A 20,000-nucleotide genomic window follows, 5' to 3' on the forward strand; every position below is an offset into this window, starting at 1 on the left:
GAGTGTGTTTATGTGTAAGAGAGAGTGTGTATGTGTGAGAGAGTGAGAGAGAAAGAGTGTGTGTGTGTGAGAGAGAGAGTGTGTGTGAGAGAGAGAGAGAGTGTTTATGTGTGAGAGAGAGTGTGTATGTGTGAGAGAGTGAGAGAGAAAGAGTGTGTGTGAGTGTGTAAGAGAGAGAGAGAGAGAGAGAGAGAGTGTGTGTGTGAGAGAGAGAGAGAGCATCACAAGTCAAACATCTTAACCATGAGGCAACGCGAATCCACTCAGAATACAGTTTCATAGTTTTATGCTTTAATTATTTGAGACCGTAAGGCGTATTTTGAGGGTGATTTGGCTACTTTTCCTAACAGTCGGTGACCCCGTAGACTCCTTCTGTTACTTGCACACGTGATAGCAAAATACTGCTTTGAGGGAATGGCTACGGCCATGCTAAGGATCCGTCTTCAATGGATGTGTTCGGTTGCTTATGGCTGCCGTTTGCGATTTGTCAGATAGGAAGTTGAATTATTTGAGGAGTTAACTTGATTCACCCACCTACACGTATATAGATACATAAATATGTACACACACACCCATACACACACACACACACTCACACACACACACGCACACACAGCCACACATACACACACACACTCACACACGCACAAGCATTCCACATTGTGTATTGAGCACTTACTCCGTTCATAAACACAGATATTTACCAATACACACACGCACGCACACACAGTCGCACGAACCTATTAAGGGTGGTGGGATGCTGAAATATTCCTGGCTTTAAGGGTATCGCAAAAGGCCTGGCTGGAGGTCCAAGATTCCGAGTTCTTTGCAGGGGTTAGAAAAACTGAAGGACCGCTGCAATAAGTGTGTGAATCTGAGAGGGGAACATGTTGAATAAAATCATGATCAACTGATCCACCTGTATTTTCCGTTACCCAAAACCAGGAACTTCCCAGAAATCCTTGTATATTTTTATATACATTTACCAGAGGGTATTGAGAAGTTCTCGGGATTAAGGATATTGTGAAGGGCCTGGTTGGAAGCCCAACCTTCCAAGTTCTTTTGCAGGGTTTAGAAAAACTAAAGGACCACTGCAATAAGTGTGTGTGAATCTGAGAGGAGAATATGTTGAATAAAATCGTAATTAACTGATCCCCATGGATTTTCTTTTTACCAAAGCCGGGACCTGTTCAGAACCCCTTCATAACTCTTATATCTGATGATTTTTATGTAGATTTTGTGCAGCAAGTCATGTGTTAAAGCGCTCGGACGACTTTACCGCATTTGATGCAACTTGTAGGTTTATACGTATGGAGTTCTCTCCCTTGCACTCTCGGCCAAGTAATATTTAGCTTAGCCTGAGTTTTTTTATTTATTTAATCATTGCGTTTAGCCAGATTATGGTTATTTCTGATGATGAAGAGTTTGGAAAGACTCAAAAATCTGCGAATGGAACATTCTAGGGATAATCTCTTAAAATGTTAACGGTAGCTTGCTGTAGAATAAAATGTCGGTCGCGTTGTGGAAAAGGATTGGTGTGTGTGTGTGTGTGTTTGAGAGAGAGCGAGAGCGAGAATGAGGAAGAGAGAGAGAGAGAGAGGAGAGAATGACAGAGAGAGAGAGAGAGAGAGGGGGAGAGAGTGAGTGAGAGGAGAAGGAGAGATTCAAACGAACGTTGCTGCCTCGAGTATACACAGATAGACACATAAACGATATTGGCCCGCGGCGCGCGCACACACACACACACACACACACACTCTCACACAGAATACAATTTGTTGTGTGTGTGTATAAAATTAAATAAGGGTAGAAATTGATATTAATCAATTAAAACCAGTGGCCTAACATATTTTTAAAAAATCCGAAGATTAAAAATTTTTTTTACATTTAAAATTTAGAGGATTGACCACTAAAAGTAGACAGTCTATATGCTAGATATAGACGTCAAAATCAATTTTAAATAAAAAATGTTGTCTAGCCGGTAAATTGACTGCTGTAGTTTATTAACTGCAGACTAGTTTCCGATCTCAGCGCGCCAAAGTGAAGGCATTTGAAAGATACACATAAATATAATTTGTAGAACTTTATACATGATGGATTTCGGTTGAGCGTTCTGTATCTAGTTCTGGAAATTGTGTTTCATAAACGACGGACTATGCTGATGATCTTGCAGATGTTTATGCATCCATATACGTAAATATTAACAAGTGAAACTAATTAGTACATAGGTAATCGTTTTTTTATTTCGTATTTTAATCGTATTTTTATTTCATTTGTCTTGCTTATTTTTACACTTTGTTTTTTTTTGCTGAAATTTTTTCTTGAGAACACATTCTTCGTGGAAAATGGCGATTTTGACATCTATATCTAGCATATAGGCTGTCTATTTTTAGTGGTCAGTCCTCTAAATTTTGTATGTAAGAAAAATTTTTAATCTTCGGATTTTTTAAAAATATGCTAGGCCACTGGATTTAATTGATTAATATCAATTTCTACCCTTATTTAATTTTATATATATATATAATACACATCAATATGAAGCACACAGTGCACCCTGGTGATCAGTTATTGTAAGGGAGATAATATTTTCTAGATCATACATGGTGCAATTAGAAGTTTGAATTTTAAATCGAAGACTAAGGAAGAAGATGCTTACAATGTCCACATTTAATATTGTTTTGCTCTTACTCATTACAAAGATGTCGAAATTTCTAGTTGTAGGTAATCTGTTATAGCACCATTTTATTCTTATTTGAAACCATCAGCATTACATAACCTGAGGTAAAAAAAAAGTCAAAGTTCATTAAACATTTTACGAAGTGAGGCATTTTTTATAGATGGAAATTAATTACAGGTAAAAAGACATTCATGGAGTGTGTCTTTCTCTTTATTGTTTTTCGCTATCGATTCTAATAAATTTATTTATCTTTTTTAAAGGGCTTGCCAATGAAGGATGGCAAAGGTCATATGCCTTCAAAAGAACAATTAAAATTGTTTATAACTACTGTCCTCTTTACCTGTAGTGTGTCACATGCACACGCCAACTTCCTTCAGTATGAAGAATATGCATTTCCTGCAAATTATCCATCAATGATAAGGACTCCGTTGTTAAAAGACAAAGTAAGTATTGTTCTTTGGTAAAATACAATAATATACTTACCTTAGTTTTTATTTGATTTCGTATTCGTATTTCATCAAATTATAGACTGTCAAGAAATGATCTCAACTGTCAGAGCAATACAGAACTATTTTTATATATCCTAACAAGATTTATTATTTGTGTTAAAATCTAGAATCTGTATAATCTATGGTGGTTACACATTTGCACGAAATAATATCCAAAACATTGACAATTTTCCTTTTCTGCTTTGCAGAAATTCCTTATATTCTATTGATTGAAATACCTGGGATGGTATGGGCGATAATTTACCTTCGTTTAGACAATTTTTATTAAAACTTTGTTGCTATTAGAGGTGGACAGAGAGGATCCAACAAGGGCCTTCAACGTGGAACGGGACAACACCCGATGAAACAGCTAAAACTGCTAGAATGGAAAAGCTCTTATTAAGACACAAGGAGTAGATTGTAAGAAAATACAAAAATACATTTTAATTCATGTTTATTGTTATTTCTTGATAACTTATTAGTCCAAATAAAGGATCAATTACAAATATAAGGGAGAAGATTAAAACTGTAAGAAATTATGCATTGTATTTCCTTCCATAGTTTGGTGTTCCGTGTATAAAACTTAGAGGGAAAATATTGTAGATATTCAGGAGGTTATTTGTGCCAGCCTCGCCTGGCCCCCGTGCCGGTGGCACATAAAAGCACCATCCGTTCGTGTCCGTTTGCCAGCTCCGTCTGGCACCTGTGCGGGTGGCACATAAAAAGCACCCACTACACTCACGGAGTGGTTGGCGTTAGGAAGGGCATCCAGCCGTAGAAACACTGCCAGATCTGACTGGGCCTGATGAAGCCTTCCAGCTTCACAGACCCCAGTTGAACCGTCCAACCCATGCTAGCATGGAGAACGGACGCTAAATGATGATGATGATGTGGTCCACACCAGTCATTGGTTCGAATAAATTGGTCAGTTATAATGAAAAAGAATATGCTCTCATTAGGCCGATCGGCACTTATGGTTGCAAAGTACGGACTGGACGAATTTGAAGAGAAGAAAATGCGTTTGGAATGTGGTTGTAAAGGAGACTGTTACGAGAATTTTACAAGGATCGTTGGACAAATGGACGGGTGTTACAACATGTAGCTTTTTCTGATGTTACTAAAATGTATTTTAGTTAATATTATTTAACATTATATGGAGGTCAGATGGCAGGACTGCTAGTATGCTGGACAAAATGCTTAGCGGTATTTCGTCTGTCTTTATGTTCTGAGTTCAAATTCAACCGAGGTAGACTTTACTTTTTATCATTGTGGGGTCGATAAAATAAGTACCAGTTGAGTACTGGAGTCGATGTAAATCAACCAACCCTGAAATTGATGGCCTTGAGCTAAAATTTGAAACCAAGATTATATTATATAACATTGTTAATATTAGGAGGGTACCCCACCAAAAAAAATTGCAACACGGATTCTTCAAGCCGAGCCAACTGATGGAGACCTAGGGTTATATCAAGAACGAAGATGGTTGGATGATTTCCTGAGTTTCAGTTGGTCACTTGAAAATCTACCCAGAGAGTCTAATAACGGTTGTTTCTGATAGGATGGAGGTACGTGGCTTAGTGGTTAGGGTGTTGCTCTCATGATCGGAAGATTGTGGTTTCGATTCCTGGATCAAGCAACGCATTATGTTCTTGAGCAAAACACTTCGTTTCACGTTGCTGCTGTCCACTCAGCTGGTAAAAATGAGTAATCCCGCGACAGGCTGGCGTCCCATCCAGTGGGGGTAATTTACACGTAACTGAAACCGGCCCTTATGAATCTGTATGACCCGAGAAGGTAATTTTACCTTTTTAAGATTGGACTCAATGGAAGAGATACTTGTGGGACAGTGGGTGAAGAAGACGGATAGATTACACGGTAATACAAAATGGTAGTAAATTAGTAGAGTCGGTAGATCACCAGACAAGACAGAATGTGGGTTTTGCATTACGAGGTTTTATATTTTGTTTCAAATTACACCGATGTCAAATTTACTTTTAGTTTTCTGAAGGGTCGTTAAAAAACGAACTAGGATTACATTCACCAATATCCATCCTAGATATAAACGGAATTATAAAGGAAGACTAAATCATTAAATTATTAAAAAAAATATTCTTTTTCTTTTTTCTTTTTCATCGTTCAAAACATTAGAATCCACGAAAAGAGGAAGATCTCATGGCAGCCCTGCCCGACAAAGCTACGACTTTAGATGTTATGGCAATCACAAACCTACTGAGTGCTAAGACAACCAAATCTTTAGGGGATTTTGAAACACAATATATCTATGATCCGAAAGCTCTTGTATGTGTCAAAGAGTAAGTATAATAATAATAATAATAATAATAATAATAATAATAATATAATAATAATAATAACAACAACAGTAATTATGATAATAATAATAATTTTTTTCAACAAGCAATAATCACGCCTCGGATTTACCTTATCGTGTTGCTGTCTACTAACTCTCCTCAGGAGACTTTGGCTCCCTTAAGTAAAAAAAAACAGTTGTAATATTTTGCGATGTGGGCTCGATTATTGTAAAAGGGTTATATTACTCAGGGAACAAACCGTGTCTAAACTTGATAGCCGCATCGTTTGGGTGATGTTGACGGGAGATTTTACACGCAGCTCTCACAGTGGTCAAAAGTTATCCTCTTTAAAGATGATGTTAATAATAGACTAATAAATAAATATATATATATATATGTGTGTGTGTGTGTGTATGTATACATATTATATATATATATATATATATGTATACTATTTATATATATATATGTATACATATATATATATATATATATATATATAATATATATATATATACATACATACATACATATATATATGTGTATATATATATGTATACTATTTATATATATATATGTATACATATATATTGTATACATATATATATATATACATACATACATATATATATATGTATATATATATATATATATTTGCATTGTATCAAGTAACTTTAAAACTGATTGTAAATAGACTATTTTTGTAAAACTAATATTACATTTTAATTCATATTTTCTGTTTGTGTTTTTGTTTTCAGATTCCAGATGAACCTGAAAGCTATCAGTGACAAAATCAGAAAAAGGAATAAGACCCTGGAAAAGGCTTACAATGTTTTAGACCCTGTCAACATTCCTAATGCTATTAGTATTTGAAATACAGCATATACCATACACATACACACACACATATATACATACATACATACATAGTTTAAGATGTGGATTCAGAGAATCGTGTAGTAATCACGAAACGGCTGTTATCCGAAGCGAGCGTATCAAGTGGTTAAATATATTCACGTCTCATAGCTTCTAAGTTATATATATGTATATATATATATATATATATATATATATATATATATATATATTATATATATATATATATAATATATATAATATATATATATAATATATATATATATATATATTATATATATACATATATATATATATATAGGTGGGGAGAGTTCACGGGAGATACAAACAAGACGTGACAACCGTGGCCGTCTCGTCGGTTTTTCACGCATCGTTTACCAACAACTACATCACTTAATAACTTTGTTTAAGAGGAAGCATTGGATAATATTTTAAGGAAGATCTGATTACTATTTCTAATAACATGTCTTGAAGAAAAAAATGTAATTGATGTCACAGAGTCTAAGAGAAGTCAGTTTTCTATAAAGTCGTTATTGTGTTGAGCACTGGGGGTCAACCTACCCCCTCCTTCGAAACTAGTGGCCTTGTGCCAACATTTTAAATCATTCTGTGTGTATGTGTGTTTGTGTGTGTGTGTGTGTGTGTGTAGATTTGTATGATGTCAAAATCTAGTAGCCAGTAAGAACGGAGTGAGGAATTCTCAGTTGCTTCTGAGCAACAAAGGATTTCAGTTAACGAATGAATGGTGGATTGTCTGATGTTTGTGTAGAAAGTGTTGAACGATATGGGACCGAGATAAGGCGCTAAATGGGGGAATGATTTGTGTAGGTTGGAACGAAGGGAGGCCAGCATCTCCTCTCCTCTCCGCTAGAGCTGTAATCATGTACGTGGAAAATGGGGCAGAAAAGTATTAGCCGAGGTGTTCAGACGAGAAGACTGTTTTGGACGGAGACCCCATGCCAGTCCTGTGGTCAATATTCACCTGTTTACAACTAAAGGAATAGTTCCTTTCCTCCTTAGGACAACTCAAAAGCTGGTCATGGTGTCGCGGAGGATTGTAAACAAATGACACCGTCTGTGCGAAGGTGACTTCTGTTTACAATTAACGTGTTCATGACAAAAGGACTACACACGCAAACACACAAACACACATACACACACAACATACACAATATGTATACATACACAGATATACATGTACAAACATACACACAGGCGTACGCACACATACACACACACATATATATATACGCGTGCGCACATACACATAATGTGTATATATATATATAAAGTATATATACGCAGATATACATGTACATACCTATACACAGGCGTACGCACACACACACACATATATATGCAACCCCATTTATATACTTATATAAATGCATGCGCGCACGCACATACACACACTCTCTCTCTCTCTCTCTCTCACACACACACACACACACACTCTCTCTCTCTCTCTCTCTCACACACACACACACACACACACTCTCTCTCATACACACATGCACGCTCACACGAAGGCTTCTCCCCGTTTCTGTTTATCACACTTCACTTGCAAGGCAACCCGCGTCTTTAGTAGTAACCATCAGCCACCGTAGACCAGGAGCGGAAATGAAGCAGCAGGGAACGATATAAAAATGAACAAGTTTGAGTAGGAAAAGGCTAAAAGAAGTCTTGGGTTGTTAGAATTTGTGTGGTTTGATCTCAAGGTGCTGGACTTCACAAATAGGCGGCAAGAACCTTGACAAATGGCGAAACTCTGTTGAAACGGAACTTGACGAATTCCTAGGAAAGTTGACCTGGAAACTGTTTGTTTCCTATTTTTGGTATGTAATCAATTGATCTTAGCATATTGATATATTTTAGCAAACCCGATTTAATGAAAGGCAATTTTGATTCCTCATCGAATCTGATCTTAGATTTATATATTATTTTTTTTTGTGTGTGCGTGACTTATTCGAGAAACGTCGGTATGAATAATTGTTTTTTTCCCCCCTGGGACTTCTAAGATTTGTTGGGAATAATTGTCATAAAACTGGAGCACTGGTTCGAAAGGATTTGGCTAAGATAGCCAGTAGCCAGGTGTTGGCGGCGGTGGTGGTAGATTAAAGGTGGATGAAGTCGACACGTGGGTTTCCCTAAGGGTTCATCTTACTATATGTCACTGCTAAGTCTTTGGTGAACAGGAGCTTCTTGAAGGAGACACACATGGCCAAGGTGTCGCGTAGTGGAGTTGATTCTGTAACCATTCAATCATGAAACGAACTTTCCAACAGCTTAGCTATACCTGTATGTCTTGTGTGTGTGTGGGGGGGATGCCTGTAAATATTCTAAATCGTTTAATACGGTTGCTCTACCGACTCTTTCTCTTTATTAATATTACCTTATAAATAAGGCGGCGAGCTGGCAGACACGTTAGCATGCCGGGCGAAATGCTTAGCGGTATTTCGTCTGCCACTACGTTCTGAGTTCAAATTCCGCCGAGGTCGACTTTGCCTTTCATCCTTCCGGAGTCGATTAAATAAGTACCAGTTACGCACTGGGGTCGATCTAATCGACTTAATCCGTTTGTCTGTCCTTGTTTGTCCTGTCTGTGTTTAGCTCCTTGTGGGTGGTAAAGAAATAGGTATTTCGTCTGCCGCTACGTTCTGAGTTCAAATTCCGCCGACGTCGACTTTACCTTTCATCCTTTCAGGGTCGATTAAATAAGTACCAGTTACGCACTGGGGTCGATCTAATCGACTTAATCCGTTTGTCTGTCCTTGTTTGTCTCCTCTATGTTTAGCCCATTATGGGTAATAAATAAAGAAATATCTTATGATAAAAGAACAAAGATAAATTCTCTCTAGCATTTCTAACAATGGACGGGAAAACGGACGGACTCTCTCTCTCTCTCTCTCTCTCTCTCTCTCTCTCTCACACACACATAAATACGGACACATCCACACACACACACACACAGTGTAGGCAAGTCAAAAGTCAGAGGGAAATCTAGGCCAAGACAAAATATTTTATCAAAAGGCAAATATATTTAAGGAATTTGTGAGGGAGTATAAGGAATGCGAAGTGAGAACAGTCACCATGTTGGACTATTGTTTTGAATAAATATTATTTGACAGGTAAATGTGTACAAGAGTGTGTGTGTGTATGTGTGTTTGTGTGTATGTGAGTGTGTGTGATGCTTTTTATTTTTGCAATAAACTTACAGAAAATATATTCAAATCGACTGAGTTTCTTAATTTTTTTTATTAAACAAAATTGTTTTCTATTTATTTATTTAATTGCTGCCGTCTTTGTCTTCAGTTTCCACAGAAATAATTTCAATCATTTTCCAGAGGAACGGTACCATCCAATTTAAGAAGCATCAATGGAGCAGCTTCTTGCAGGCTCGCAAAGTAATCCTAATGAAAATACAAGTTTTTCATCTCTATGATACGACTTAAAGAGGCGCAATGGTCCAGTGGTTAGGGCAGCGGACTCGCGGTCGTAGGATCGCGGTTTCGATTCCCAGACCGGGCGTTGTGAGTGTTTATTGAGCGAAAACACCTAAAGCTACACGAGGCTCCGGCAGATGGTGGTGACCCCTGCTGTACTCTTTCACCACAACTTTCTCTCACTCTTACTTCCTGTTTCTGTTGTACCTGTATTTCAAAGGGCCGGCCTTGTCACTCTCTGTGTCACGCTGAATATCCCCGAGAACTACGTTAAGGGTACACGTGTCTGTGGAGTGGTCAGCCACTTACACGTTAATTTCACGAGTAGGCTGTTCCGTTGATCGGATCAACCGGAACCCTCGTCGTCGTAACCGACGGAATGCTTCCACGACTTAAAAAAAAAGAGTTCTAATTTAGGGTTTCTTGGCGAGAAGTGAGGTGTCAGTGACGTAAAATCTCTTATGATAACGATGATGATGATGGTGGTAATAATGATGGTCACTCCTTTTCGTCGATTTCGTTCGAAAGGAAGGATTAAAAACGGAAACTGCATCTATTTGCAATGGATGTGCCGATGTAATTAGAGTCCAGGTATGGGTTTTGCAATGAAGTCACTACGAGTAGAATGTTGATTTTGATTTTACCTGGGATTGGACAAAAGTGACTTTCGATTGCAGAATAAGATTCAACTCAAATTGTTTTGATGCATCATGAGACATTTTGCCCCACTTAGATCGATACCGGCAATACAGACGGGTAGTCATGATGGGTATACTGGGCTTCGTATATTTTACCCCAGTGTCACTTTGATGGCATGCACTGCTCTCTCACTCAATAATAATAATAATAACTGGAAGCTATGCCAACATTATGGAATAACAACAGAAAAAGATGGTGTAGGCACACCCTAGAAAAGGTCATAGAAAATGAGAAAGCAACCATACTCTGGGATATGCCAATACACACAGATAGAGAAATTAAGGCTAATAGGCCAGATATAGTTGTCAGAGATCACCAAGAAAAATAATTATTTCTAATCGATGTATCAATACCAACAGATGACAATGCTTCTCTAAAAGAAACGGGAAAACTTTCAAAATACAAAGATCCGGAAATAGAGGTAACTCGAATGTAGAGACTAAAAACAGAAACAACTCCTTTAGTCGCCCTTTACGATACACAGAGGAAATATTGGGTCTATTATTCGGCGTGCTGGCTCCCACACAGCACTAGAACAATGTGGAATTATGTGTTTTGCTCACGAACACGACATCGGGCTCGGGAATCGAACCCATGATCGTGAGTGTTGTTTAATTTTGATTGACATATGAGATATGAGAAGGTATATAATCTTGATTTTGAGTGACGTTGATTGCATGCATGTTTGACTGTGTTTGTGTCTTCTTGTATGTAAATATATAAGCGTAGGCGAGTGTAACTAATCGTGTTTGTATCAACCTGTTCAGCAATTTGTATGTGTATATATGTATATGTATGGATGTGTGTGTGTGTGTGTGATTACGCAGTTGTATATTACATATAACAATTTTCAATGGCTTTGTTTGCAGTCACGTTGGTAGAGAAAAATTAAGACGACAAAAGGACACGGATTGAGACGTTAAATGTAAGCGGGTGGAAATGAGAAATTTGAGTGAGTTGAAGTGAGAGGTTCTGCAATAGCTGATCAAAATAAAACTGAAATTTTCGTCGTTAATTTTGCGAGAAATTTTTTTTTATTTAAAATTCACTTAATTCAAAAGAAAAAAAAAGCAGAAAACAAAATTAAGGATAAAACATGTTACATTCTGATTTTAATTGATCGGGAGTCAGACACAGATAACGAGCACAGAAAATAGTACTACTAGGCACCGCACTCATCCCACGTAAAACACTTTCAATACAGTAAAAATAAGAGCACCACAAAAAAAAAAAAAACCACACCACATACCCAAGGCGCTCGGTAGTGAAGTGAAAGCAAGTGGTAAAAATAAGACTGCTGAATAATAATAATAATAATAATAATAATAATAATAATAATATAATAATAATAATAATATAATAATAATAATACTAATAATAATAATAATGATAATAATAACAATGATAATAATAAATAATGATAAAATGCCCTGATGTAGTAAAATGCCCTGATGCAGTACCAGGCAGTGGTTCTCATGGCTGCTGATCTTAACTGATTGGAAGTGTTATCAGGTACATTGTTTTGTCTTGGTATAAAAGATGGGCTACAGCAAATATTCTGCTCAATAACACAGATTTGCTTGTCAGTTGTTTGACCTTAACCAGTTGACCATGTCCCTTAGTGGCTGATGATATGTGCATCTCTGATCACGAGCAGAAGTAGTGGGGGAGCATCATAGCCATGTGTTGAGAGGGATTCTTTGGGGTTTGAATAATTCACCTCTGGAAACACGGGTGTTTCGTTCAACATCCTTAAACAACCCTTATTCAGGGACCGTTTGATCAGGATGGGCTACTCAACCAGAAGAAAATTCTAACTGGGCCCCACCTGCAAGGTCATGTGCTGTTTATCTTTTTATGAGATCGCCATGTCGCGCACATATGGTTGTGATGCATGTGCCTGGTGTACCCTTATCAGACGGGTAGTCATGATGGGTATACTGGGCTTCGTATATTTTACCCCAGTGTCACTTTGATGGTATGAACTGCTCTCTCACTCAATAATAATGATAATAATAATAATAATAATAATAATAATAATAATGATAATGATGATGATAATAATATAATAATAATATAATAATAATAATAATAATAATAATAATAATAATGCAGTTCGTAAATGAGGCAGAGGTTTTTGCGTCTTTAACTTTTCTACCTTTTACTTGATTCAGTTATTAGACCGCGGCCATACTGGAGCACAACGTTGAAGAATATTTAGTCGAATAAATCTACCCTTGTACATTTTTTAGGTCAGGTACTTATTCTATCGGTCGCTTTGGCTGAACCGCTACATGACGAGGACGTTATTATTATTATTATTATTATTATTATTATTATTATTATTATTATTATTATTACTACTATTACTATTATTATTATTATTATTATTATTGTTGTTGTTGTTGCTATTATTTTGTTAAATATAAACTGCAAAGACTTTAGGTAAGGCATTTATCTACGGTTTCATCCGTTGCCTAGAATGGATGCGTTACATTCTATCATGGGCGAAACTTTCGTCAGTTTTGACAACACGGGTATGCTAGAATGTATATAATTACATATATTTTATGTATTTATTTATGAATGTATGTATAAATTAGAATTTGTTAAGGGTCGCTGTGTATTTGCGTGCATGTGTATGTATGTGTGTGTGTGTGTGCGTGTGTATGTATGTATGTGTGTGTGTGCGTGTGTATGTATGTACGTGTGTGTGCATATGTATGTATGTGTGTGTGTGTGTGTGTGCCTGTGCGCTTTGCATTTTTGTGTGAATCGACATATTTATGTCTTTATGTCTATATGAACCAGGAGACAATTGTGTGTGTGTGTGTATGTGTGTGTTCGTACGCTTGTACATAAAAGTTTTTGAGAGACAGACAAGAAAGGAAAGAGAGAGAGAGAGAGAAAGAAGGAAAGTAAGAAAGACAGAAAGGGGGCGGGTACAAGAACATAAAACACGTAAACAGATAAAGGCTGATAGGCGAGTGTTCCACATGGCCAATCTTCACGCTAGCGACATCAGTTTAGCATTTATACCAGTAAATCCCCACAGTCAAAACGTTAGACTCGAAGATAATATATATATTATATGCATGTATAAATATGTATGTATATGTAATGTATGTGCATATATGTATGTATGTATGTATGTATGTATGTGCATATATATATGTATATATGCATGCACGCATGTATGTATGTATACATGTATGTATGTATTGCATGCATGTATGCATGTATGTATGTATGTATGTTTGTATGTATGCATGTATGTATGTATGTATGTTTGTATGTATATATGTATGCACGCATGTATGTATGTATGTATGTATGTATGTATGCATGTATGTATGTGTGTATGTATGTATGTATGTATGTATGTATACATGTATGTATGTATGTATGTATGTATGTATGTATGTATGTATGCACGCATGTATGTATGTATGTATGTATGTATGTATGTATACATGTATGTATGTATGTATGTATGTATGTATGTATGTATGCACGCATGTATGTATGTATGTATGTATGTATGTATGTATGTATGTATGTATGTATACATGTATGTATGTATGTATGTATGTATGTATGTATGTATGTATGTATGTATGTATGCACGCATGTATGTATGTATGTATGTATGTATGTATGTATGTATGTATGTATGTATACATGTATGTATGTATGTATGTATGTATGTATGTATGTATGCACGCATGTATGTATGTATGTATGTATGTATACATGTATGTATGTATGTATGTATGTATGTATGTATGTATGCACGCATGTATGTATGTATGTGTGTGCATAACTATGTATATGCATCTTCATTGCTTACATCAACGACATAGATGTCGTTTCATTCTGCATTGAAAACTCTTTGCAGCTGATTCCAAACTCCAGAAAGCCATAGACCTGTTTGCTATTTGTCCAATGGGCGGAAAAAAAAACGAATATGCTTTTCAATGGGAAAGAGGTAACTCTGAAACTCCCATATTCTCTTCCCTCGGGCGGGTCCCTAGTGTCATCCAACAACACCAGAGATCTTGGAGTAATTGTTGATAATCTAAGCTGAAGTTCCCACGTAAACAGCAAGGTTGACTTGACCCGCAAGATGTGCTCCTGGATTCTGAGAACGTTCCGGTCTAGAGATGCCTACACCATCATCTTCCTCTGCTCTACTTTTGCCCGAACCCACCTTGAGTACTGTTGCCCATTGTGGTCCCTCCACCTATACGAATCAACTCATTATGAAAGTAGAAGCACTCCAGAGGTCCATAACAAGAAAGACAGACGGTATGAGAAGCATTGATTATTGGGGTCGACTAAAAAACTCAATCTTCACTCTCTCCAATGCCGCCGGGAGCGCTACATCATCTGTGTGATGTGGAAAATATTCCATCAATATTGCACAAATGATGTTGATATCAATTTTAAAATCCAGCCAAGACTTGACCACCGTGCCATCCGCCCACACACAAAAAAAAATTTACCGGTGAGTGTGTTACATTATAAGGCACAAAAAAAAAAGACTCTCCCCAGACACAACAGAATATGCTTCAACACACGAACTCACATAAAGACCAAATACCAAATCGAAATATATATATATTATATATATATATATATGTGTGTGTGTGTGTGTGTGTGTGTGTGTGTGTATGTGTGTGTGTATGCACATACATATGTACGTACGTACGTACGTACATATATACAGATACATACATACACACACACACATACATATATATATGATTAATATATAGAATTTGGGAAAACAAATTTCCAAATCAATCAGGTGTAACCCTTCAGTATTATATGCATCTACATATCGTACTTTGGGGTCTTATTTATCGTATATTTATATATTTATCTATAAATATACAAAGTATCTGATATATGGCTCAGTGGTTAGAGCGTCGAGCTTACGATCGTGAGGTTGTGAGCTCGAATCCCGGACCGGGCTGCGTGTTGTGTTCTTGAGTAAGACACTTTATGTTTCACGTTGCTCTAGTTCACTCAGCTGTAGAAATGAGTTGCGACGTCACAGGTGCCAAGCTGTATCGGGCCTTGCCTTTCCTTGGACAACATCGGTGACGTGGAGAGGGGAGACGGTATGCAGGGGCGACTGCTGGTCTTCCATAAAAACCTTGCCCAGACTTGTGCCTCAGAGGTAACTCCTAGGTGCAAACTCATATCATATATATATTCTACTAAATCCTTTTAAAATGTTGGGCCCGAAGGCCGCGGCCATGCTGGGGCACCACCGCTGTTAACGGATTAAGTCGATTACATCGACCCCAGTGCGTAACTGGTACTTAATTTATCGACCCGAATGATGAAAGGCAAAGTCGACCTCGGCGGAATTTGAACTCAGGATACGTAACGGCAGACGAAATACCGTAAGCATTTCACCCGGCGTGCTAACGTTTCTACCAGCTCGCCGCCTTTATATTATATATATATATATATATATATATATATAATATATATATATATAAATTATATATATATAAGTTATGTATATATATATATATAAACTTTATGGAAATGGATGCGTGGCGTTCAATTAAATAATAATATAAATAATATGTAAATGTGTGTGTATATATACAGTTTTCCATTTTTCCATTTTTCTCCCGTTGTTTGCGTATTTAACTCATTTGTCTTCGTACTTCATGTTGTTTACTGTTGGTGACGTCCTGTACCCATATATGCACACACACACACACACACACACACACACACACACACAACATATATATATATATGGAGAGTTTACGAAAGAAAAATACAAAAGACGAAGACAGGTGGTGTACAAAACAAACAAATGTATTTGTATAACGCTCAGGAATTGAAAAAGTCTTTTATGTTTCGAGCCTACGCTCTTCTACAAACAGGAGCACAAAGAAAAAAAAAAAAACAAGGAGAGAAAAAAATGTGTGTAGTGGCTAAGATGGAATGTATATATATTTCAGTGGGGAAACGCACAAGATGAAAAAAACAGAAAATTTTGTTTTACTGGATTTAAGAGTATATTAGAGCCATGATAAGAATATTATACAGTTTTGTACAAAATAAGGCTTTGTTGTTTCAACATAATTGAGGTAAGGACCGGTTTCGTATTGCTCAGCAGACTGAGAATTGAAAAAGATATCTATATATATAAAACTGTAGTTGTGTGAGTGTCTGTCCCCTTCGATTTAGATTCCTAACTACTCCCACATTTTGCGGTGCAGTTTAACCAAATTCGGGTATCTTATAGTCGTGATTCATATCGAGCCCGTCTGGCTATTAGCGTGCGTCTACGATGAGTCTACGATTTTAAAAATAATTTAACATCATTTTTTATTCCATTTTAATGCATAATTTTTCGTGTGTCGAGTTGGCGTCCATGGTCACACCTGCACCTGTTTGCTTCTCCCCCTTCTTCCCTCCCTCGTGAAGCTGTGGGGAAGGGAGTGTAAGGAAATCAACGTCGTAAAGCGTTGTCAAGGAGACCAGCGTTCTTTTAGAACAACGACTTCATGGCTTGAAGACACCAAAACAGAAATGGCTAAGAAAGCCCGAATCGGCATCTATAAGAGAAGTAACTCTCTAAAAATGCTTATATAGTTATTTCCCTTACAAACCCGAGCAACGCCGGGCGATACTGCTAGTATATTTATAAAATATTTCTGTATTAAAGGTGGAGGTGGAAGTAGCACAGAAGTAAGTCTAAGACACTTTAATTTAAAAGGGAATTTTATAAAAATGATTTTAAAATTTTATTAAAAAAATATTACCGGTTTCAATGTATCTCATCTAATCAAATATCAGTAAACATTTATAAAAATTAGAAGTAAAAACAGTTTATCTTCTGCCTGGGGGTCCATACATGCATACATACGAGCCGTCACTAGAACTGTCAGAATACGTAAAACTTCCCAACTTCACATATCTAGAAAGACAGCCCACATGTATGAGTATACACACATAAAACAAACGCATACAGATCTGTATGTAGATGCACTGAGTCTAAAAACTTGCGTATAAAAATACAAACATGGATAACTTCTCTGTTGATGCTGCTGAAGATCCAATGAGGGAGCCTTGGATCTAAGTTCGAAACCCGCCCTTTCTCCATTGACGAGAAATGTAGAAAAATGTAAATAATAGTAAACCCGCAATCTGTATTTATACATGTGTGTGTCTTTGTGTATATACAAACGTAGATACATATATACATGAGTGTGTGTGTGTGCATGTGTGTCCGTCCGTGTGTTCTATTTTAAATACTAATAGCATTAGGAATGTTGGCTGGATCAAGAACTTTGTAAGGTCTTTTCAGGGTCTTATTTCTTTTTTTGATTTCGCCACTGATAGTTTTCAGATTTCTCTGGAATCTAAAAAACACAGAAAAACAACACAAAATCAGAAAATATAAATTAAAATGTAATATTAGATAAAAAAAACAGAATTAAGGTAGACAAAATTTATTTAGAAACAAATATTAAAAGTTGTTTGATACGATGCAATCATAGTTTCTAGATTTTTAGAGATGAAGAACATTTGCTGCCATGAGCGCTGTATTATTTGTAGAATGTAAAACATTGTCCATGAACACTGTCCAAGAAATACCAGTTCCAAGTTTACAAGTCATCCATGGCTTAGCCCCAGAGCCATACGTCCCTTACTAAAATCGAACTCATATTACATTATTTTGCAATACATTTTCCTCAACTTGTCTTGCCTTATTCAACACTATTCCGAAAGAAATCAAAGAATAAAAGGGAAATTTAAAAAAAAAACCCAAACCTTTCAAACGGGATATGGAGAAATGCTCCACAAGACACCAGGATATAACTCTGTAAACAATGTTTCTTTAATTGGGCTGACTACGATGGTCTGTAATATGTGTGAAATGGCTACTCAAGGTGGTACTAGACATGGCCTGGGCCAATTATGGCTCAACCTAATTTTGAGTGCATGTGTATGTACCCCCCCATATATATATATTATATATATATTTAAAAAAGGAGATGTGGAACACGAGTTGTGATATATAAAAAAAAGGAAATGAAGAAAATGCTGACAAAATAATTTAAGTAAGGAGAGTGTATTTAATTAGGTGAAAGTTCTTTTTACCGGTTGCGCATTGTTATGCTTATCAAAAAGATATTTTTTTAAGAGAGATAGAGTTCCTTTCTGATAGATTTTTTTTTTCTCTTATATACATATATATATATATATATATATATATAATATATATATATATATATATATATATATATTTATATTGTATGATTTAATGTTGATACTTACTCTCTGACACATACAAGAGCTTTCGGATCATAGATATATTGTGTTTCAAAATCCCCTAAAGATTTGGTTGTCTTAGCACTCAATAGGTTTGTGATTGCCATAACATTTAAAGTCGTAGCTTTATCGGGCAGGGCTGCAAGGATATCCTTCTCTGTTCTTGGTGTCTAAGAATTAAAATAATGAGAAAAAGAGAAGAGAAAAAATATTCTTTTTTATTGATTAAATGATAAATAAACGTCTTAATGTTCTTATATAATTTGACTCACTGGCGTGACTGTGTGGTAAAATGTCTGCTTCCGAACCACCTTGGGTAAGTGTTTTCTACTATAGCCCTGAGCCGGCCAAAGCCGTGTGAGGCGAGTTGACAGATGGAAGCTGAAAGAAGCCCGTAGTGTATGTGTGTATACAAACACACACACACACACACACAATCTCAAAAAACACACCACACACACACACAAACACACACACACATGTGTGTGTGTCTGCGTCTTTGTGTCTGTGTTTATTGCCAATCACCATTTGAAAACTGGTGTTGTTTTGTTTACGTCCTCGTAACTTAGGTGTACTTTATTTTATCGAACCCGAAAGGATAAAAAGTAAAGTCGATCTCCGCGGAGTTTGAGCTCGGAACGTAAAGACTGATGTGTCCTCAAGAATAACGACGGGCTTTGACATAATTTCCACCGGCTTTTCCTGCTACAAAACATTGATATTCCATTTGTGGTCATCTGTAATCTAAAAAACCATTAATATTTTACATCTGGCAGAATGATACGCTTCAACAGTATACCAATAATTTAATATCAGAAAAATAATCAAAGAACCACCAATTATCATCAGTCGAAGACTTGGCAAAGGCGAAATTCACATCAGAGGAAGAAATTATGCAGTTAACAAACCACGGGAACCTTCATTTAGGCAAGTATGGAATAACTGAACAGGGATAAAAACACCCCAAAATCCATGAATGGAAAGGAATTGAAGGTTATTGCAAATATGAAAGGCGAACAAAACGTCCCTCCTGTATATATATATATATATATATATATATAATATATATATATATATATATAATACGTATGTATATATCCTGTGTAAGGTGGTGAGCTGGTTGAAACGTCGGCACGCCTGACGAAATTTTTATAGCCATTTCGGCTCTCTTTATGTTCTAAAGCCACCGAGGTCGACT

The 20,000-nt window shown here is 36.5% G+C and overlaps 2 protein-coding genes across 4 annotated transcripts in view; one reads left to right on the forward strand and one right to left on the reverse strand.

Moving 5' to 3' along the window:
* The window catches only part of LOC115227054 (allene oxide synthase-lipoxygenase protein), a 64,716-nt gene that overhangs the window by 42,109 nt on the left and 2,607 nt on the right, over window positions 1-20,000 (forward strand). The window contains exons 13-16 of one of the 3 annotated variants that reach the window (XR_004997029.1): window positions 2,938-3,120; window positions 5,314-5,477; window positions 6,233-6,403; window positions 17,471-17,479. Coding sequence is in view for 2 of the 3 variants with exons in the window: in XM_036498511.1 (XP_036354404.1) it covers window positions 2,938-3,120; window positions 5,314-5,477; window positions 6,233-6,347 (462 nt within the window). In the remaining variant the exon portion in view is untranslated. Of the gene's footprint in view, window positions 1-2,937; window positions 3,121-5,313; window positions 5,478-6,232; window positions 6,498-13,672; window positions 13,691-17,470; window positions 17,480-20,000 lie in introns of those variants that run through there. The other 2 variants (XM_036498511.1, XM_029797989.2) reach the window with 2 other exon arrangements.
* Window positions 17,157-20,000, reverse strand: part of LOC115227055 (allene oxide synthase-lipoxygenase protein) — a 6,961-nt gene continuing 4,117 nt past the window's right edge. The window contains exons 5-6 of the mRNA XM_029797990.2: window positions 18,809-18,972; window positions 17,157-17,889 (exon numbers count right to left, since the gene is read on the reverse strand). Coding sequence (XP_029653850.2) covers window positions 17,775-17,889; window positions 18,809-18,972 — 279 coding nt within the window. The 3' untranslated portion in view covers window positions 17,157-17,774. The remainder of the gene's footprint in view (window positions 17,890-18,808; window positions 18,973-20,000) is intronic.

Source organism: Octopus sinensis, unplaced genomic scaffold, assembly GCF_006345805.1.
Source record: "Octopus sinensis unplaced genomic scaffold, ASM634580v1 Contig01428, whole genome shotgun sequence".
Classification (NCBI taxonomy): Eukaryota; Metazoa; Mollusca; class Cephalopoda; order Octopoda; family Octopodidae; genus Octopus; species Octopus sinensis.